Source organism: Brachypodium distachyon, chromosome 2 (genome assembly GCF_000005505.3).
Source record: "Brachypodium distachyon strain Bd21 chromosome 2, Brachypodium_distachyon_v3.0, whole genome shotgun sequence".
Lineage (NCBI taxonomy): Eukaryota > Viridiplantae > Streptophyta > Magnoliopsida > Poales > Poaceae > Brachypodium > Brachypodium distachyon.
In genome coordinates this window covers 10,911,846-10,928,912 of record NC_016132.3, presented here as the reverse complement: position 1 = coordinate 10,928,912, position 17,067 = coordinate 10,911,846, and the positions used below count along the sequence as shown (strand labels likewise).

The window sequence follows — 17,067 nt, the reverse complement described above, 5'->3', positions numbered from 1 at the left end:
GATAAAAGATGTGGATGAATTTAATTAGGGATCTATCCAGCGGTTAAGATTGCTAGCAAACTCAGGGGTCGTTCGGTCCAATTTGTTGCATTGCCTTCATGGCAGATACATAAAACAAGATATTCCAGTTTGTGTGTCGCTGCAAGGGATCCAAGTTTACATAGATATATCAAAGTTCACTTAGATGTCACAATGCTGTAGTGATGCAGAATTAGAACACGATGGAGGACGTTAACATGCCATCATGAAACTGAGTTAGAACTTACTAAATTAACCTGTTACCTGCTACCTTTACTTATGCACATCCACATTGACAGAGAGTTCACCAGAGATCTTGTCGTGGTTAAACATACCATAGGTCACAAGTCTGATGAGCATTGAGCGACAACATCGATACCATGATCTGAAACTTGGGAGACGTGCTTAGCGCTCTTGAACTTGGCTTCATCCGGGGCCGATTTTGGACACGACAAAGATCTTCCCTCCATTTCGACCACCCCTACATGTTTGTACTCATGTTCAACCTCGTCCAAGTGTTTATGAGCAGGGTCCAGTTCTGCTTCGTCTGTTCCACTGGACGACAATTCACACGAATGAGGGCCGTGCACCCTCATTTGCACTGATCTCAGAAGAGCGGTTCGCCTCAGATCTCCTCCATGGCACATGTCATTTGGCGAAGGTGGGAAACGCAGTTCAGATTCAGTACCAGGGCGAGCATTTGAGCAGACAACTGCTGAGAAGGAACAGCCCAAGAGAGGGTATGGGTTTCCAGAAGAGAACCCAGCATGCGGCTTTTGGAAACGGTTGGGAGATGAAATTGGACTACTTGAAGGACTGCGCATCACATCTGTTAGGCTTCCGTTAGTGCTTGCAGTTAAGTCATAATAACGGCAATCATCAGAGTCCTCTGACATGGGTGAGTACTGCGAGATCATTTCATCCCTAAAAATGTCACGCAAGAAAGCCATGACTGAAAGAAAACATATAAATGTAATAGAAATGAAACGAGGTGATAAACAAAAAGACATCTGGTTTCATTTTAATCACCTCAGGGATCAGTAACGAGGCCTATCATATATGATAAAATCACAAAATTCAATGGTGAATGATAATAATAAAAAGGAATTTTCAGTTAACATATATGACTGAAAATATTTTGGCGCTCAACTTCCTTTAAAAGTAGAATACTCTCTCCATTCCTAAATAGATGGCATTATGGTTACTTTTCCTATACTATGAAAATTAATAGAAATTGCTGAATTATGAAAAGAAATCATGAGAAATGTAATGACACAATTTTACTCGAACAATCCGAATAAAGTTTAGATATTAATGAAGTTAGATATGGGAACAGAAATTATACTGCTTGGCTCGAGCTAATGAAGCGAGTGGAAACTATAAACAACTATGTAAAATATAAAATGCATATGACTAACAAAACCGAAAATGACCTGAGATACTATAATATACATGCAGAAGCTTTTTATTGGGTGCTTCTTCTCTCAGGTGCATGACCCATTACCGAATAAACATTCAGCCTTCAATTGGATCGTTTCACCAAATCAACATGGATTGGGTCAGAATAAAACCATGAACTTGTTTACCTTCTTTTTCAGTGAGATTGTACTCTGATTATCATGAAATTCAGAGATACTAATTATAACATAGATGTCCTAGCATAGGAATCAATTATTAGTTTGATTAGACTTCATGGCATGTTGAGAACACGGATTGAAGTAAAATACGATGGACTATGTTTCCATCTTGAGTTATTTAGGAAGGTCATATTAAAATTTTCAAAGCCTTAAATATTACCAAATGTAGCTTGTCTCATATATTAACTGGTGTGGATGATGTTTGTGATAGGCAGTGCAGAATATTACAGTACACAAACCTGACGTAAGAAGTATTTTCAGGCCTTCCTGGGGATACCATGATATTATCAGCAAGTGGATCTCCAACAGACAACCCGTTTAAGCTTGATGCCATTATCTGTAGAAAGTCATTTAATGGTTACTCCTGATTTACCACAACAGGAAATAGAAAAGGGAAGATAGCTCAATGATCACTCTAAATAAGTAACGGGTATGTAAGTAGCACTCTCCTAGTCAAAACTAAAGGGAGCTATCTTCCCATACTGCATCCAATCTTTGCCTCTATTCTCACTTCTTTATTGGGAGAATTAATTTGTTATGTTCAGTAATATCACAAAATATCTATGTATATGAACTAAGTTTACTATAAAAACATGAGAATTCTTTATAATTTTCAACATAGCATTGACCCCTGTTGGTAACTCAAGCCAGTATAGATGTCCCTGTTTTTGTCCAACATCATTAGCACAGTACATTGCGTAGGGAAAAAGCAGGATGATTATACACCTTCACCAGCTCTGTATAGTTCTATAAAATTTCAAAGACTCAATAAGGCATAGCAGAAAAAAAGAATCTTCTGTTCGTTTGGAAGAATCTAGTTCAGGATATCAGAACTCAATGAAGAGGACCAGAACAAAGAACAAGAAAGATATACAGACGTGCAATGCTAATTCTGGGCAAGTAAAACCCCAATGCATCACACAATGTCTGGACACTGGTCAGTGAGGACCCTTCAAACGCAACTGAGATCAAAGGGTCACACATCTGCATGTCCGGGGACTGAAAACCAAAAAAAATCAGCTAGAACCCCTGCTGGATCACCTAGCCAAGGAGGAGCCACCGTACTCGCATTTCGGAACAAACCAAAAACAACGCGAAGCAATTTCCTAAAATGCGCATCGTATTTAATAAGCTTCCAAACAACCGAACAACTCTATGGTCTTCTAGTCGTCCGGCCCCCCCGCGCACAGCGCACTCACCCGGATTCGAGAACACGAAGCACGCCAGTCGCCATTGAGAATCTGGAGAAACCGTCACTGTACCAAGATCCCCCTCTCCACAAAATATACTGAACCCCAAGTGTGTGCCGGGGGCAAGAGAGAGAAGCGGGCTTCTCACCTCGCTGAGGTACCGCTTGTGGGAGTGGAGGTTGTCGACGTAAATGTCGTCCTCAGGATCCCTCACCCGCTTCCCGCCGCTGGCCGGGGACATTCCCGCCTTGCCTCCTCCTCCTCCGCCGCCGCCGCCGCCGCCGCCGGCCATTCGCGTTTCGCTGCACTGCGGTACGGTACGAGCGTGGTGAATTGAATTCGCGGCCCGTGAGGGATCCGAGTTAAGGCGGATGGGAAAGTGGGACTTGTGTACTGGACACTGGAGAGTAGAAACTTCAGCACCTTGTCCTTGCTTGTCTTTTATTTTTAGTTTTTGCGTGTCTTGTCTTGCGGTGACTACTCTGGAAGCGAAACGTAGTACGCGAGACAGAGGAATCGCTGGTGCTTCCAAGCGTTTCTTCGTGTCGAGCTCTCGTCGCCATCCCCCATTTTGCTCTCCTCTCCTCTGCTTCGGTTTGGATCCCGAATCCCGGATCATGTTCAGTTCGTGTATGCCTGATCGGCAGAGCAGTGGCGCTCTCTCTCTCTCTCTCTCACTCTCTCTCTCTCTCTCTCTCTCTCTCTCTGTGCGTTTGGAGCTTTTATTTCCGGGCAAAATCTTACAAAAAAGAATTCCGGGCAAAAAGGGACACGACTACTGATTTAGTGGAGTATTATTTTGCGCGGAGGAGAAATGACACATTTGTGTTATTGTGAGCGTAGGAAAAAAACAAGTGCTCACTTTTCCACCTCCACTCAAAATAAGTTTGAATAAGGAAATACGGAGTACCATAAAAACAAACACATTTTGTTAAGGGTCTACTGATTCTTCGTCCTATTCTTGTGGGTTGAACAAACATTACATCCAGCTCATCAACCATTTTGGTCTGTTGAGCTATCCACGACCTCTATAGCCTGCATAGATACATCATCCATTATCCATTACATAAGATGCCTTTACTCTTCCAGCTATTTATGTGTTCTGTATTGTTTAGATAGTCTATGTATTCTGGTACACGTTTCTTCAAGAAATTATGAATACATGAGAGGATATGTTAGGCATGCCAGTATTCTTGTACAACAGAAACAAATGCTGTGACAACATGAGACAAGTTCACCAAACTAGCCAAGTTGTTTGCTCCAGGAATTCTCATATTGTATTTGTGATGTAGTTGGATGGAAAGAAGTGATTCTAGGTAAGATACTAAGAATTATTTCAATGATTTGATGAAAATTGAATACCCTATCTCAACAAGCCATATGGAAATTTACATGGTCCAGAAACATAAAAAGATAGTAGATAGTGATTGTCAAATGAAAATGCTACTCTGTAAATGCAAGGAGACAAAATGCAAGAATGTCCTCATGTTTACCTAGATAAATAAAAATGAACGAATAAGCACCTTCTGTATAACCCAGCATCCATATATCTGAAGACTGAGAGCAAAGTCATGCCCAATAAGCTGATCAGACAGTTCCTTTACCGAAGTGCTTCCATGCTAAAAAAACTTGACAAAAAGCAAATAGTAAGAATCTTAGTCAAGCCATCACACCTCAAACAAATTACGTTCCCTACCTTCCGAACAACAAAATTTCCAAATACATCCTTCATCAGCGTGAGAGCTTGGGGCATGATTTCTGAAAGAAAGAAAAAAGATATCTTTCTCTTCAATTGTACTGGCTGTTTCGAGCTTTTGTTGTATGAATCTGCTCCCATATTGATGATCTGCACTGCAAATTCATCGATAATTAGTAATGTAAATAAGCCTACAAGAATATATATCTTCTGCTTCTCCTTCTCGGAGTAATTTCTTTTTCCACTACCATAAAAAATACTCCCTCCATTCCATAATTGTTGTTGTTGTTTTAGTTCAAATTTAAATTTAGTTAGAAATGAGTTGACGTGCTTGACCGTTGTATCTTAATCAATGATATCACATGGGAAAGAAGAGAATGAGGATGGCCATTAGAGCTAAATACAACGGGTCTGATTCAGCAAGTTAGATTTAAGACATTTTGCTTACGAGAAAGAACCTTTGGTATAGCTATTGTATAAATGCGAGACGTAGGATCAAGCATCAGATGCAGGATAGGCCAACATCGTACACAAAGCACTTCTGCTCTCCAAATCTATGACCGTCTTAACAACGCTTCAAGGTATCGATTGATGGGGGATATGTGTCGCTCCGTAGATAATATTGATATCGGTCAGTGGGGAACATATCTCGCTCCGTAGATTAAAAAATCGGTGCGTTCAGAGACTTCCCAACATCCTCCAGTGAGATTTGAATGTGAAGATAAATGAGTAATTTTAGCTAATAAGACATCCGTTAGGAGTATGTGATTGCGCTCAACGCATACTTTTTACAATTCGCCTTCTCGACCAATGGCCTCACATCTTCTTGCTTTTCCATAGCAAAGCACAGGCTCCTTGCTAAACGCAGACAGATAAAATGTAAAACTATTCGGCTTCACTGAATTTGACAACCATAGAAGATATGGCCGAGTTATTAACTTATTACACTAACCTAGAGATATGCTATTCCTAGAAGAAGAAGAAGAAAAAATAGTTGCAACCTGAGTACATAGCTAGCCTATGCATGCCCCTAGGCCGTGGCGGCTGGCTACATCAGTTGAACCCGGCATCGCTGCATCATCCAAAATTGCCGGATTAACGATGTTGCTGGCCCTTAATTGACCCGTACTAGTATACTCCGTACATTCTACTGAAGATAATTGAAGGCTTGATCGGAAGAACTGCGTGTCCAGGTTGATGTCGCTGCCTGCAGGCTGGTACTGCCAGTGTCGGCGCGCTGGAACTCCTCGGCCGACCAATGATGCGTCGCGTAGCAGTCCGCCTGCTGGCTCGCCAAGTTCACGCCCATGCCATTGCCCATAGCGTACCCGAGTGGCTGCACGTTGATGTAGTTCCCGCCGCCGGTGACCAAAGCAGAGTGCTGAGGCACTGCAGTGCTGCCGATGAAGTCGACGCCGCCGGTGCCGCTGCCTAGGGAAGGGTAGCACCCAACTGGCGGCAAGGCTGCATTGCACGACTCGTCGGTAGTGTTCCACATGGCAAGATCAGTCCAGCCGTAATGGTCAGCATTGCCATAGACCGGCGGCTGCATCTGCTGGCCGTAGCCGCCATTAGTGGCAACGGCGGCGCCCAAGTAGTTGGCGTCGGTGCATTGGAATCCGTAAGACGCTGGCTGCGCCATCATTTCCCCATTGCGCTGCTGCATCGGTAGTAAGCGATCGTCCCATGAGAATGGTTGCTCTAGCTGGCCAGCGAATTCGTTGTTCCCGTGGTAAGGCAGCATCTGCAGCTGGAACCCGGCGTCCATGTCCACGAGGGGGTTACCTCCGACGCCCGGCATCATGGCGGAATCAAGACCATCCGGGAACGTGAACTGCTCGAGCTCCTGGCCACCTTCCACGTCGTTGGTTGTCATCGGTAAGCCGAGCGCCTCCATCCTCTGGGTGGTGGCCACAAGCGCGGCTTCGACGGCCTCCAGCAGCTCCCGGGCCTCGTCCAGCGTCATGCCGTTGAGCAGCGCCGCGTCGCTGTCCGCGAGCGCGCCCAGGCCGTGCTGCCGCACCCTGGCGTGCTTGGCCCGCTCCTTGCCCAGATCCGCCTCCAGGTACCCGCGGTGCGTGTGCTGCGCGCGGACCTCGGGGGGCAGCGCGCGGTACCTGTCCAGGACCCCCTCCCTCGACTCCCACACCAGCGGCGGAGCCTGGGCGGCCCCGGCGCCGGCCGCGGCGCAGACGACGAGCGCGACGGGGACGGAGCAGAGCGTCGCGAGCTCCTCCGCCTTCTTCCTCAGCCCTTTCGTCCTGCTCGCGTACGTCGCGGCGCGGGCGCGCGTGTTGTCGATGAACCTCATGGCGATCTTGCGGCGCGGCATGGCTGCTGCTCCGATTGTTGTCGAGAGATTCCTGGCTGCGGCTCTGCGGCAGCTTGCCCCCCGTGTATATATAGAAGAAACGCAGACGCAAGCTTTCCTTGCGCCGGGCACCAACGCGGACGGACTCGTCAGCCTAATAATCTGGCATTAGTCCAAGGGTTAAGCAAATGACGACCCTGCTAGTGCTAGCTAAGTAGGAAATCACTCTAATGAGTCTGGGATTAGACCGTAGGTAATTTGATTTCAACCAGAGGTAAATCGAAATTCCCATCCGATCCGGGCGGTGAATCCGATTTGTGTTTCTCACAATAAATGCGACAGATGGGTTTTATTTACTTCCTTTTTTTACCTGCGTGGACGAGCTTCCCAGATCGCGTGGAACGGGAGGGAGATATAGAAAGTACAAGCGCGTTTGATTTGGAAATCTTCATAGCTTAGATTTGCCTCCAGAGCACCTCCGCCCTCGCCCGTTTCGGTTTACGGGTCCTCATGTATGATGCATTCTTTTCGGTTTTTAGATCCGGCTTCTCTGAGAAGCTGCCCTCATCCAGCTTTCTGGAAAAGCCGCATTCAAAATTTGATTAGCCTTTCAAAATAGTTTGGCCTAATCTATTTTAGAAAATCTTGCTAAATTTGGGATGCGACTTCTCTAGTAAGCTGGGGGTGGGCAACTTCTCAGAGAAGCCGCTAGGAAGCCAAAAAAAACTGGGCCATAAGTTGAAGATTTAACTAATATAACATGAGTTTTATATCACAAGAGTTATATCATTAGAAACTTCAAATGTTTCATTTTCATGGTATAATTGTTGTGATATAAAAATCATATTAAATTAGTTAAATCTTTTCTAATGGGATGTGTTGGGACCCCATATACCGGAACAGAGGTACTATTTTCCAAGATATGACCTACGCACCCCGCCCTGCCGCCACACCTGCGCTGCGCACCTCTTGAGTAAAACTCGGGTCTGCCTATTGCCCGTTTTGCTTAAAAATCTTCTTTTTTTGCGAAGTGGTTTTGCTTAAAAAATTAGCCACAGTTTTTTTTATGGAGCCATGGTTGATCGACAGTCTACCGGAATAATTTTTGCAATTGGCTTTTTGTCTAAACATTGAGCTAAACAAAAATCACAAAAACAACAACGAAAAAAACTATACCACCAGGAGATGCTCCTTCCTTTTCACAAACAAAAAATGACGCCACATGCATTTCGATGTCGAACTTTAAGCACTGGATAGATAGATTTAGATAATTGTTTTGCTTTGTTTCCATGTCATACTACACTTTACCTTTAAAAAAATTTATCTATTGCAGTATGCATTTTTGCCTACCGTATGTTCCTAAAAAAATGTAGATTATATGTTATAAATTTTATTTTATTTTCCGAAAAGGGGAAGGGATCATATGTTGATTACATGCACACAGCCATTTTTGTTGCAAAGTTATACTGTTGGAAATATTTTTGAAATACGAATCCAATGATATAATTTTTGTAGAACGTAACCCTCGAATCATTAGTCTTATTATTGGCCAAAGTAAAACCTCGAAACATGTGCGTGCCATCTTTGTGAAAAGGAGGGAATAATAAAGAATGTCATATGGAAGAAAATAGCCATACAACTAATGTATAAAACTTCCGAAAAGAAGAACTCCCTCTGTTCCGTAACTCTTGTCTCAAATTTGCCCAAAAATGGATGTAATATTTCGACAAGAATTATGAAACGACAGAAATAATAAATAACCAATTCGAAGGGAGGATGGAAAGTTTGCGGTTGCATATTGACAACATTAGGATTGCGTAAACTAACTAGTGCAAAGTCACTAAAGTGCAAAATTCATCCCGGTGTTCTATAAGATTATATGACCTAATATATTACTATTAAACACAAAAAATAAATAACCCAGTAATGTCAGGACTAAAAATCAATTGCAATTGCGCACGACCAAATTTGCAGTTGCATTATTGAATTTTTGCAATTAGATCAAAACAAGACTACAATCCATACACGAATTTCACTAATTAGTAACCTACAAACGACATGACCAAAACAGTTTGCGGTTGCACAATGTCATTATTGGAATTACTCAGTACATCATTGGGTGTGTGCGATTAATTAGAAACATGTGTACGGTTCAGATATATAGCACCATGGGAAATAAAAAAAAATCCAGAACCCCTTTCTGAACCACACTACTTTTTTAATGGAACTATACAACGAAATTGTAGAGAGAAGATTAAAAGATGGACATATACATCCGCTTTCTAACATACACCCACTCTTCATAAACATTCTCGACGCCTAATCCATACACCATCACTAGATGCACATTTAGGTTAAAAGAATTGGTACAAAACTAAATGGCTTGCTCTGAAATAGATATATGTTCATGCAGCCTGATTGCCGATACCGTGTGTCATATGATCTTATTAAAATTAATTGTTGAGTTTGTGTCGAATAATAATTGTACTAGGTAGGTTACGTGGACTCGGTGTTGTAATTGTGGTATAGGGTGGAGTCTTTGTCAGACTACAAGTACCCGGGTCCTATATAATCAGGGGACAATCACACGATGTAATCATGACAACATAATAGCAATAGGCTCGCAGGGGGAGCCGGTGACTTTGTGCCGGCGCCCAGGGTGGCTGGTGTTGCGGTATTATGGGAGGAGGAGCGCCCATAGTCATGCCTCGGGGATGTAGGCTTCGGCCGAACCTCGTTAACAAATATCATGCCTCGGTGTCATCCTTGATCGTGCATCCGCCGGATTTCGTAACAAAGTGGTATCAGAGCAAGGTGGAGGGATGCGAGAGATCTTGTTTGAGGTGCGAGGATCATGCTCGATGGGTGCCGGGGAACGCCCAATACGGTGCAAGGTGGAGCATGGCGGCGATCGGAGTTCCGATCGGTGGAGTCGGACACTTCAGGCGGCCTGAACCGTTTGATGGGCTGCAGTTGGCAAGGATTGACCAGGCGTGGTGATCGAGCCGACACAGTGGCGGAGAAGACGTCGCGGACCGGACGACGGCTTCGGCTCGCGATCAGACCGACGACCAAATGCAGGGGTGACCGGATAGATCGAAGCGGGATGCATCGCGGTATAGCGGTCGATCGGTGTAGCACAAGGCGACATTGTGGTACGGTGGGCGAGTTGTGTCCACGATGTAGGTGGCCAGGGTGCAACATGGTTTTGTACCCGGAATTTAGGAGGCTGCGGTGGATGGATTAGGGTCTGAGTGAAGATGTCTTGTGTACGTGTCGGACGCAGTGCGAGAATTAAAAAATGCAGGCAAGGCTATACGTGGGAGATAGATTTCCATGTTGATTTCTGAAAAGGGAGCAGAGCTGTTGGTTTCCACGCAAAGAAGGCAGCTGTGCTTTGGCCGGATTCAACGAGAAGGAAAAGTGGCTTGCAGCATGTGGGACGGGACATCAAGACAGGGAGTTGTCCCCTGTCGGTTTCAAAAAAAAAAAAGAAGTACAAGAAAAGCGGAAGGCATCACCACGGAAAGTCCAGGCGCGAGCTCAGAGGAGGTGGTGTGTTCGGGTGATGAGTACTGCGCAAGCGATCTGCCAAGCGAGGACAGCAAGGCCGGAAACGAGGGCGAGGATTTCGTGGAGACCGATCTAGCAACAGTCGAGGGCGAGGTCATCACGGAGGTTGATCCGGAAGAAGAAGCAGTCGAGGAAGTGGCAGAGGCGGGTGACTCGGAGCAATCAGATCGGTCTTCACCACCGGTCAGATCGTTGTGGTTGTCTGAGATGGCGACCAATCCTAGGTTGGAGGTGACGAAGTTTGATGGCAGTGGCAACTTCAGATTGTGGCAAGTCAGAGTTTGTTAACGCAACAAGGTACTTTGAAGGGTTTGAAGGAGGAGAAGCCAGCCAAGATTGATGATGATCAATGGGAAGAGATGCAAGCACGGGCAGCCGCTACCATACGGTTGTGCTTGTCAGATGAGGTCATGTATCACATCATGGAAGAAACTTCGCCTAAGGAAATTTGGGATAAATTGGCCAGTCGTTATATGTTCAAGATTCTCAGCAACAAGTTGTTTGTGAAGCAGAAGTTTTACAAACTAAAGATGGCGGAGGGGTCAGATCTCGCAGAGCACGTGAATGTCTTCAATCAAAGTGTGGCTGATCTAACACGTCTAGATGTCAAGGTTGATGATGAAGACAAGGAAATAGTTTTTTTATGTTCACTGCCAGAGTCCTATGAGCATTTATCTACCACTTTGACGTATGGCAAAGAAACCATCAAGGTTGAGAATATTACTGCAGCGTTACTTGCACATGATTTGAAAAAGAAAAATAGGAAAGCCGATGCAGTTGGAAATTCTCATGGTGAAGGTTTGGTTGTCAGGAGTGAGCTCGGGAAAGGACAAGGGGCAGGGAGTACGTCCAAGAACAAGAAGAAGAAAAAGATGCCGTGTTTCAAGTGCAAGGAAGAGGGACATTGGAAGAGGGACTGTCCAGAACTGAAAGGTGGGGCATCTACTAATGTAACAACTCAAAAGTATGGCTCAGACGACGACGGTGATGTTCTCTTAGTATCAAATAAGCGGTCAATTAAAGAAGAAGCGTGGATGTTGGATTCAGCTAGCCGCTTTCATGTGACACCCAATAAGTAGTGGTTCTCTTCGTATGAATCTGGTGATCATGGTTTAGTCTACTTGGAAGATGACACGGGCTACCGTGTTGTTGGCGTAGGCGACATCAAGTTCAAGATGCATGATGGAGTTGACGGGTGCTTCAGGGGGTGATGCATGTGCCAGGGCTAAGGAGGAATCTAATTTCGCTTGGTCTCCTACAACATGATGGCATGTCTTTCCGTTTAGAGGGGGAGAAGACCATGAAGATCATGAAAGGAGAGGTGACCGTGATGATGGGAGAGAGGACGGCTTCGCATCTTTTCAAGTTGCAAGGGAGCACTGTTGCAGGTGGAGTCATGAATGATGGAGTTGCAGGTTTAGCGGCGTGGTGCCAGGATGGCGGCGGATCTGAGGCCAAGTCAGATCCGTTGGCTAGCTCTAAGTAAGCTACAAAGAAGACAACACAAGTCCAGTGTACAAGGAGGTTCGGCGCATGGACGACTTCAAGGTGGTGGAGATTATTCGTCAAGGTGGAGTTTGTTGAGTTTGTGTCGAATAATAATTGTACTAGGTAGGTTACGTGGACTCGGTGTTGTAATTGTGATATAGTGTGGGGTCCTTGTCAGACTACAAGTACCCGGATCCTATATAATCAGGACACAATCACACGATGTAACCATGACAACATAATAGCAATAAACTCGTAGGGAAAGCCGGCGGCTTTGTGCCGGCGTCCAAGGTGGCCGTTGTTGCGGTATTATGGGGGGAGGAGCGCCCATAGTCATGCCCCGAGAATGTAGGCTTCGGCCGAACATCGTTAACAAATATCGTGCTTCAGTGTCATCTTTGATCGTGCATCCGCAGGATTTCGTAACATTAATTTATCTAACATCAATAGTAAAGACTTTGAATTTCCTCCATGCATCGGAGCACACACATACAACAAGAAAAAAAATTATCCACGTGAGATGTCTTGCACATATCTCAAAGTGCTTGTAATTGGAGTTGGCTTTGCACGAGAGAAAAGACCCTTCCGGTCGGTTTTTCAAAAAGAAGAGCCAGCTGATCTACGCTCGTCATCAAACCTGCGGCAAGCCCGGGTCGGTGACGGCGTAGTCCGGACCAGCTCGCTTGCTCGGGACAGCGGAGGGAAGTTCGGTGACGCGCATCAGTACCTGCACACTGGTATCCTAAGTTTCATCACATAAACAAGGATCAAGGGTCGCATGAGTTTCAAAAATTCAGGATTCGACAGTTCCAAAAAAAATGGATCAAATATGGACTTCAGAGTAAGGAAGCTGCATATTCATACATGCTGAAATAAAATTGAGGCATTTAGCTTCCAACCTGTTCAGATAACCGAGTTGTATTATTGGATTGAAACAGTCCGGTGTAATAACAAGGTTGGCTTTTCTCTCCAGCCGAAAAGTAAAACTATTTTAATACTGACTGAATCCATGCTACCAAGAGTAAACAACTAGATTTAGCCATGCAATAGGGTGCGAGTATACTCAAGGGGAAAACCCCGTAATTAGTTCTATCAACAGACCAACTCAGTCTCATTCCTAAACTTTCCTTTCTCATCACATTCCTAATCTTCCCTTTCTCTTCCGCCTATACCAAGATGGCGAGAGTGGCACATGCCGTCCCCTTAAGAAGAGAATGTTGAAAGAACATTCTTCTTTATGATAAATTCATCTGCCTTTGAAGGGCTGATGGACTGAAACAAAATAAATATCGTAAAACGTCAGTCCTTTTTTACTGTGCATATGGAACAAAGATTGGTATTGATATTGCTTTTCTTACCTTCTCCAATATACGGTGAAGCCTCTCAGTTTCTTTCTTAGTATAGTCGTTACCTTTGTCCAGGATCTTCTTTGCAATTGTAACATAGACCTTTCCATGCCTGATCAAATCAGGTAAATGGGGAAGTTCATATTATAGTACTTATAACACCATTATGAACTGGCAAATATGAGACCATGCAGAAATTTTAAAGAAAACAGCTGAAGCTAGCGCTTTTACTTTGCAGCAGAACCACTGAGCTTGGCAACTTCCTCTTCTATACTGGACAGGACTTCCTTCCGCTTGTCACTGGCAACACTAAGGAACTCCTTTGCCAGGGTATCCAAACTTGCTATACGTCCAGCCTAGAATATTAGAGCATAGTCAGAATAAGTAGCATTTTCAACTGGATTCGAAGAGCAGCCATGAAGTACTGAATGTATCTGTATGCAACCAACCTCGGAAGTGAGTTGACCATTTGTATCACGGCTGGTACCACACTTCTCGTTAATGAATTTGGTGAAGTCACCCAAGTCCCTGCCGCCATCATAATCTTCACCAGCTTTGTTTCCCTTTGGGAAGAACTTCAAGGTAGGAAAACCAGTAACTCCATACCTAGAAGTGTCATAGGAAGTTATGAACTATTTTATACATCAATATACAAAACAGTAAGCTATTGAACCAATGAAGTGTTCTGTGGCACAAATACCAGTTGACCGTATTGACAGGAGAGAAAAAAAGAATGTGCCAGGAAAACAAAATACAGATGAGGCACATGAACATGAGTCAGAGAACATACTTTTCACCCAGGTCTTTATATTTGTCAGCATCAACGTTAGCAATCACAACTCCATCATCCAACTTGAAAGCAGAAGCTAGCTTCTCATATATCTAACATAAATACATGAATATGGTTAGACATGATAGAAATAATGACACTAATATATGTACTCCCTCGATCCTAAATTCTTGTCGTGTTTTAGTTCAAACTAAAACACGACAAGAATTTAGGATCGGAGGGAATAATAAAAATTCAGGCTACAGCCATCAACTAACCGGAGCAAGATGCTTGCAGTGGCCACACCTGTAAAAGAAAAGAAAACACAATCTGTTATAAAACATACTGAAAGAGAAGCAAATCAAATAATATAACCTACCATGGGGCATAAAACTCCACAAGAACATCTTTTGTTTCATCAAGGACAACTGAGTCAAAGGTCTCAGGTGTGAGCACTACAACACTTGAAGGAATGGTTGCCAGCTTTACATTGGTACCTGAAAGACAGCCACATTATTTTAGATTAGAGTAGTGTCCTGATAATATCAGTTCAACCAGCTGCTGCCAAGAACAAGTACTGAGGAACAACTAAATTTATTTGTCTGCTACAAAACAATCCAATATATAATCTTCTATATGATGTGTCATAGAGATTGAAAATTGCAACTGCTTAGTAAAACAACACGCAAGAAAGAATGGTTTACAAGCTATTCTAGACTTCCAGGAGTACAGTTTTAAAACCCTACCTCCTTCTTTATTAACAAATTCAGCAAGGGCTTCTGCAGTGCGCTGTCCCTCATACCTACATAGTCATACTAATAACAATCATTAAATTTGTGTAACACCATTTGATCGTGGGCAATATAAATAACAGTCGAGCCTCACTTTTTGGGCTCCAAGGAACCTTTGGGGAACCATTGGATTGTTGGATACCCTGAAACTCCATACTTGCTGCACACACTCTTGTGCTCATCACAATCAACCTATAACAAGAAATGAATTTGAAGATGAGTTACTATCGATCTTCTTTTCTTCAGGAAATGGCAAGGCAAATTGGCACAAATATCCATATGGAAATCACTTTTCTGGCACAGAATAAACATAGCAGGGATAAATGAAGTTGGTATTTGAAATAAGCATGCAAACCTTTGCAATCATGACAGATCTGGCTTTCTTGAAACTTGCACCAAGCTTTTCATATTCAGGGGCAAGCTTCTTGCAGTGACCACACCTGAACAAAGAAAGTAAGCAAATATTAGATCATAACAGATACTCCCTCTATTCCAAAATACAAGCTCTCGTTTCTAGTGCCTGACCATTCATATTGGGTTAATAATAAATGGTCATGGATGTGAGTAGTTATTGGCCGGGTGTGGGTACCAACAAAAAAATGAGGTGTATTAGGGAACAAATGAGAAAAATCTATACACGTTGTATTTTGGATCGGAGGGAGTATGTTTTTTTCTCAACAAAACCGAAAGAGAGGCAGGTGCACTCTGAAATGCTGATAAACTGAGATTTAAATATAACTTTCATAACGAAGTCAAAGCATATACTACCGTGCGATGGAAAGTTACAGGCTTAGGAGCACTCTTCTACACAACCTATATCCACATTTATTTTATTTTCTTCTTTCCATTTATATTCATACATGAAGACGCACCAGAATCTCTGAAGTTGAGAAGAGTTACAATATTCCGATGTCAAGAAGCCAACAAACCTTAAAATCTCACCAGTGACAAGACTAATGATGTGTTTGGCATTCCGGTAGATTATGAAAATCTCGTTTACCCAACCGGCTTTTGTCTATTTTACCGTTTAGCTAGAAAAATATTTTCCTGCTTTCGTGGCTAGTTTCCACCATATATAGAATATAAAATAAGTACAATGCAGCACCGTTCAATGACCGCGAAATGAGTCTACGCAATGCTAAGAAAACAAAATCCAACACTTCACTTACTACTAGTGATCAATTGTCACGGAGTTTTCGCCCTTTCTCCTCTTGCACTAGCAAATCCACTGATTAGTAAAATAACTGCAATTTTTATTGGTTTGGCAATTTGGCCCTTTGCTTTCCATAAAGAAGGAACATGTATCACAGTGAACCATTTTTTCTAGTCAACCAACCAAAGTTATGATCCCATAGACATCATGATTCATGAGAGATAGGAAGTCTACCCTGACTAGAACGCGGCAAGTGATAAAGCCACAATCCGTGATTCCACCTACCTACAGGTTATAAATCCGAAACAAAAGTGCCAAAACCTATTGATGCACACCATAACTTTAAAAAAGAATCTGATATAGCGAACCATATTCCCCCTCCCGAGCACATGATCCGACAAAAATTATCAAAACACGGCAATAGGTAAACGAACCTACTACTCCCTCCGTCCCATAATTCTTGTCGTGGTTTTAGTTCAATGGGACGGAGGGAGTACAAGATTAGCAAAAATACAACTCAGGTCAGGCGCATTTACACCCATATGTACCCAAAAAGGCAAATCTTCTAAGCCGACAGAAATTAATTGCAATACAATAATTTGAAATAAAAGAGACACTGATTTTCTAATAACAGGCACTGCTTCTAGCGAATCCCAACAGAAATTGAACAAATTGCATAACAAGTTAACGACTACCGAACATCAATCCGATCGGTTAGATCACGCACACGGCAAGGATCCAATCGCGACCCACGACCGTACTTGTGTAAAAATCTGATCCAATCCAAAGCCAAAGGATCTGGTGAGGAAAGGACAAGGGGGGCGAACCAGGGAGCGTAGAACTCGACGAGGGCGCCGCGATCTTGGCCGACTTCCTTCTCGAAGGTGCCCTCTGTGAGGACCACCACGTCGTCTCCGTCGGCGAACACCAGGGCCGCAAAGGAGGCGGCGGCGACGACGAAGAGGAGGGCCAAGGTTTGACGGGAGATCTGGCGGATCGCCATGGTTGCGAGCCTGCGACTTCTCTGTGCAAAGTGAAGTCGTGTTCGGCCTCCTGGACTTTTATATCCTACTGTATTTAAATAGGATTATGAAA

At 43.7% G+C, this 17,067-nt stretch overlaps 3 protein-coding genes across 4 annotated transcripts; all 3 read right to left on the bottom strand.

Annotated features, from left to right (window-relative positions):
• Positions 1-71: 71 nt before the first annotated feature.
• On the bottom strand, positions 72-3,421 carry LOC100843860. Of its 2 annotated transcripts, none has more exons than XM_003565691.4 (3): positions 2,994-3,421; positions 1,895-1,992; positions 72-942 (listed from the first exon to the last, which is right to left on the bottom strand). In XM_003565691.4, exons 1-3 carry the CDS (start codon positions 3,135-3,137, stop codon positions 360-362), a joined length of 825 nt encoding a protein of 274 aa, XP_003565739.3. In that variant the 5' UTR covers positions 3,138-3,421; the 3' UTR covers positions 72-359. The 2 variants fall into 2 exon arrangements, with proteins under 2 accessions (XP_003565739.3, XP_014754207.1); XM_014898721.2 differs by lacking the exon at positions 2,994-3,421 and adding an exon at positions 2,855-2,992.
• Positions 3,422-5,497: 2,076 nt separating this feature from the next.
• LOC100843549 lies at positions 5,498-6,873 on the bottom strand. Its single transcript, XM_003565690.2, has one exon. The coding sequence runs from the start codon at positions 6,871-6,873 to the stop codon at positions 5,689-5,691; it is 1,185 nt and encodes a 394-aa protein (XP_003565738.1). The 3' UTR covers positions 5,498-5,688.
• Positions 6,874-12,774: 5,901 nt separating this feature from the next.
• On the bottom strand, positions 12,775-17,067 carry LOC100827673 (protein disulfide isomerase-like 2-2). The gene is made up of 11 exons (XM_003567611.4): positions 16,800-17,067; positions 15,175-15,259; positions 14,914-15,011; positions 14,775-14,830; positions 14,408-14,525; positions 14,307-14,334; positions 14,050-14,141; positions 13,709-13,865; positions 13,491-13,615; positions 13,272-13,371; positions 12,775-13,185 (listed from the first exon to the last, which is right to left on the bottom strand). Exons 1-11 carry the CDS (start codon positions 16,973-16,975, stop codon positions 13,117-13,119), a joined length of 1,104 nt encoding a protein of 367 aa, XP_003567659.1. The 5' UTR covers positions 16,976-17,067; the 3' UTR covers positions 12,775-13,116.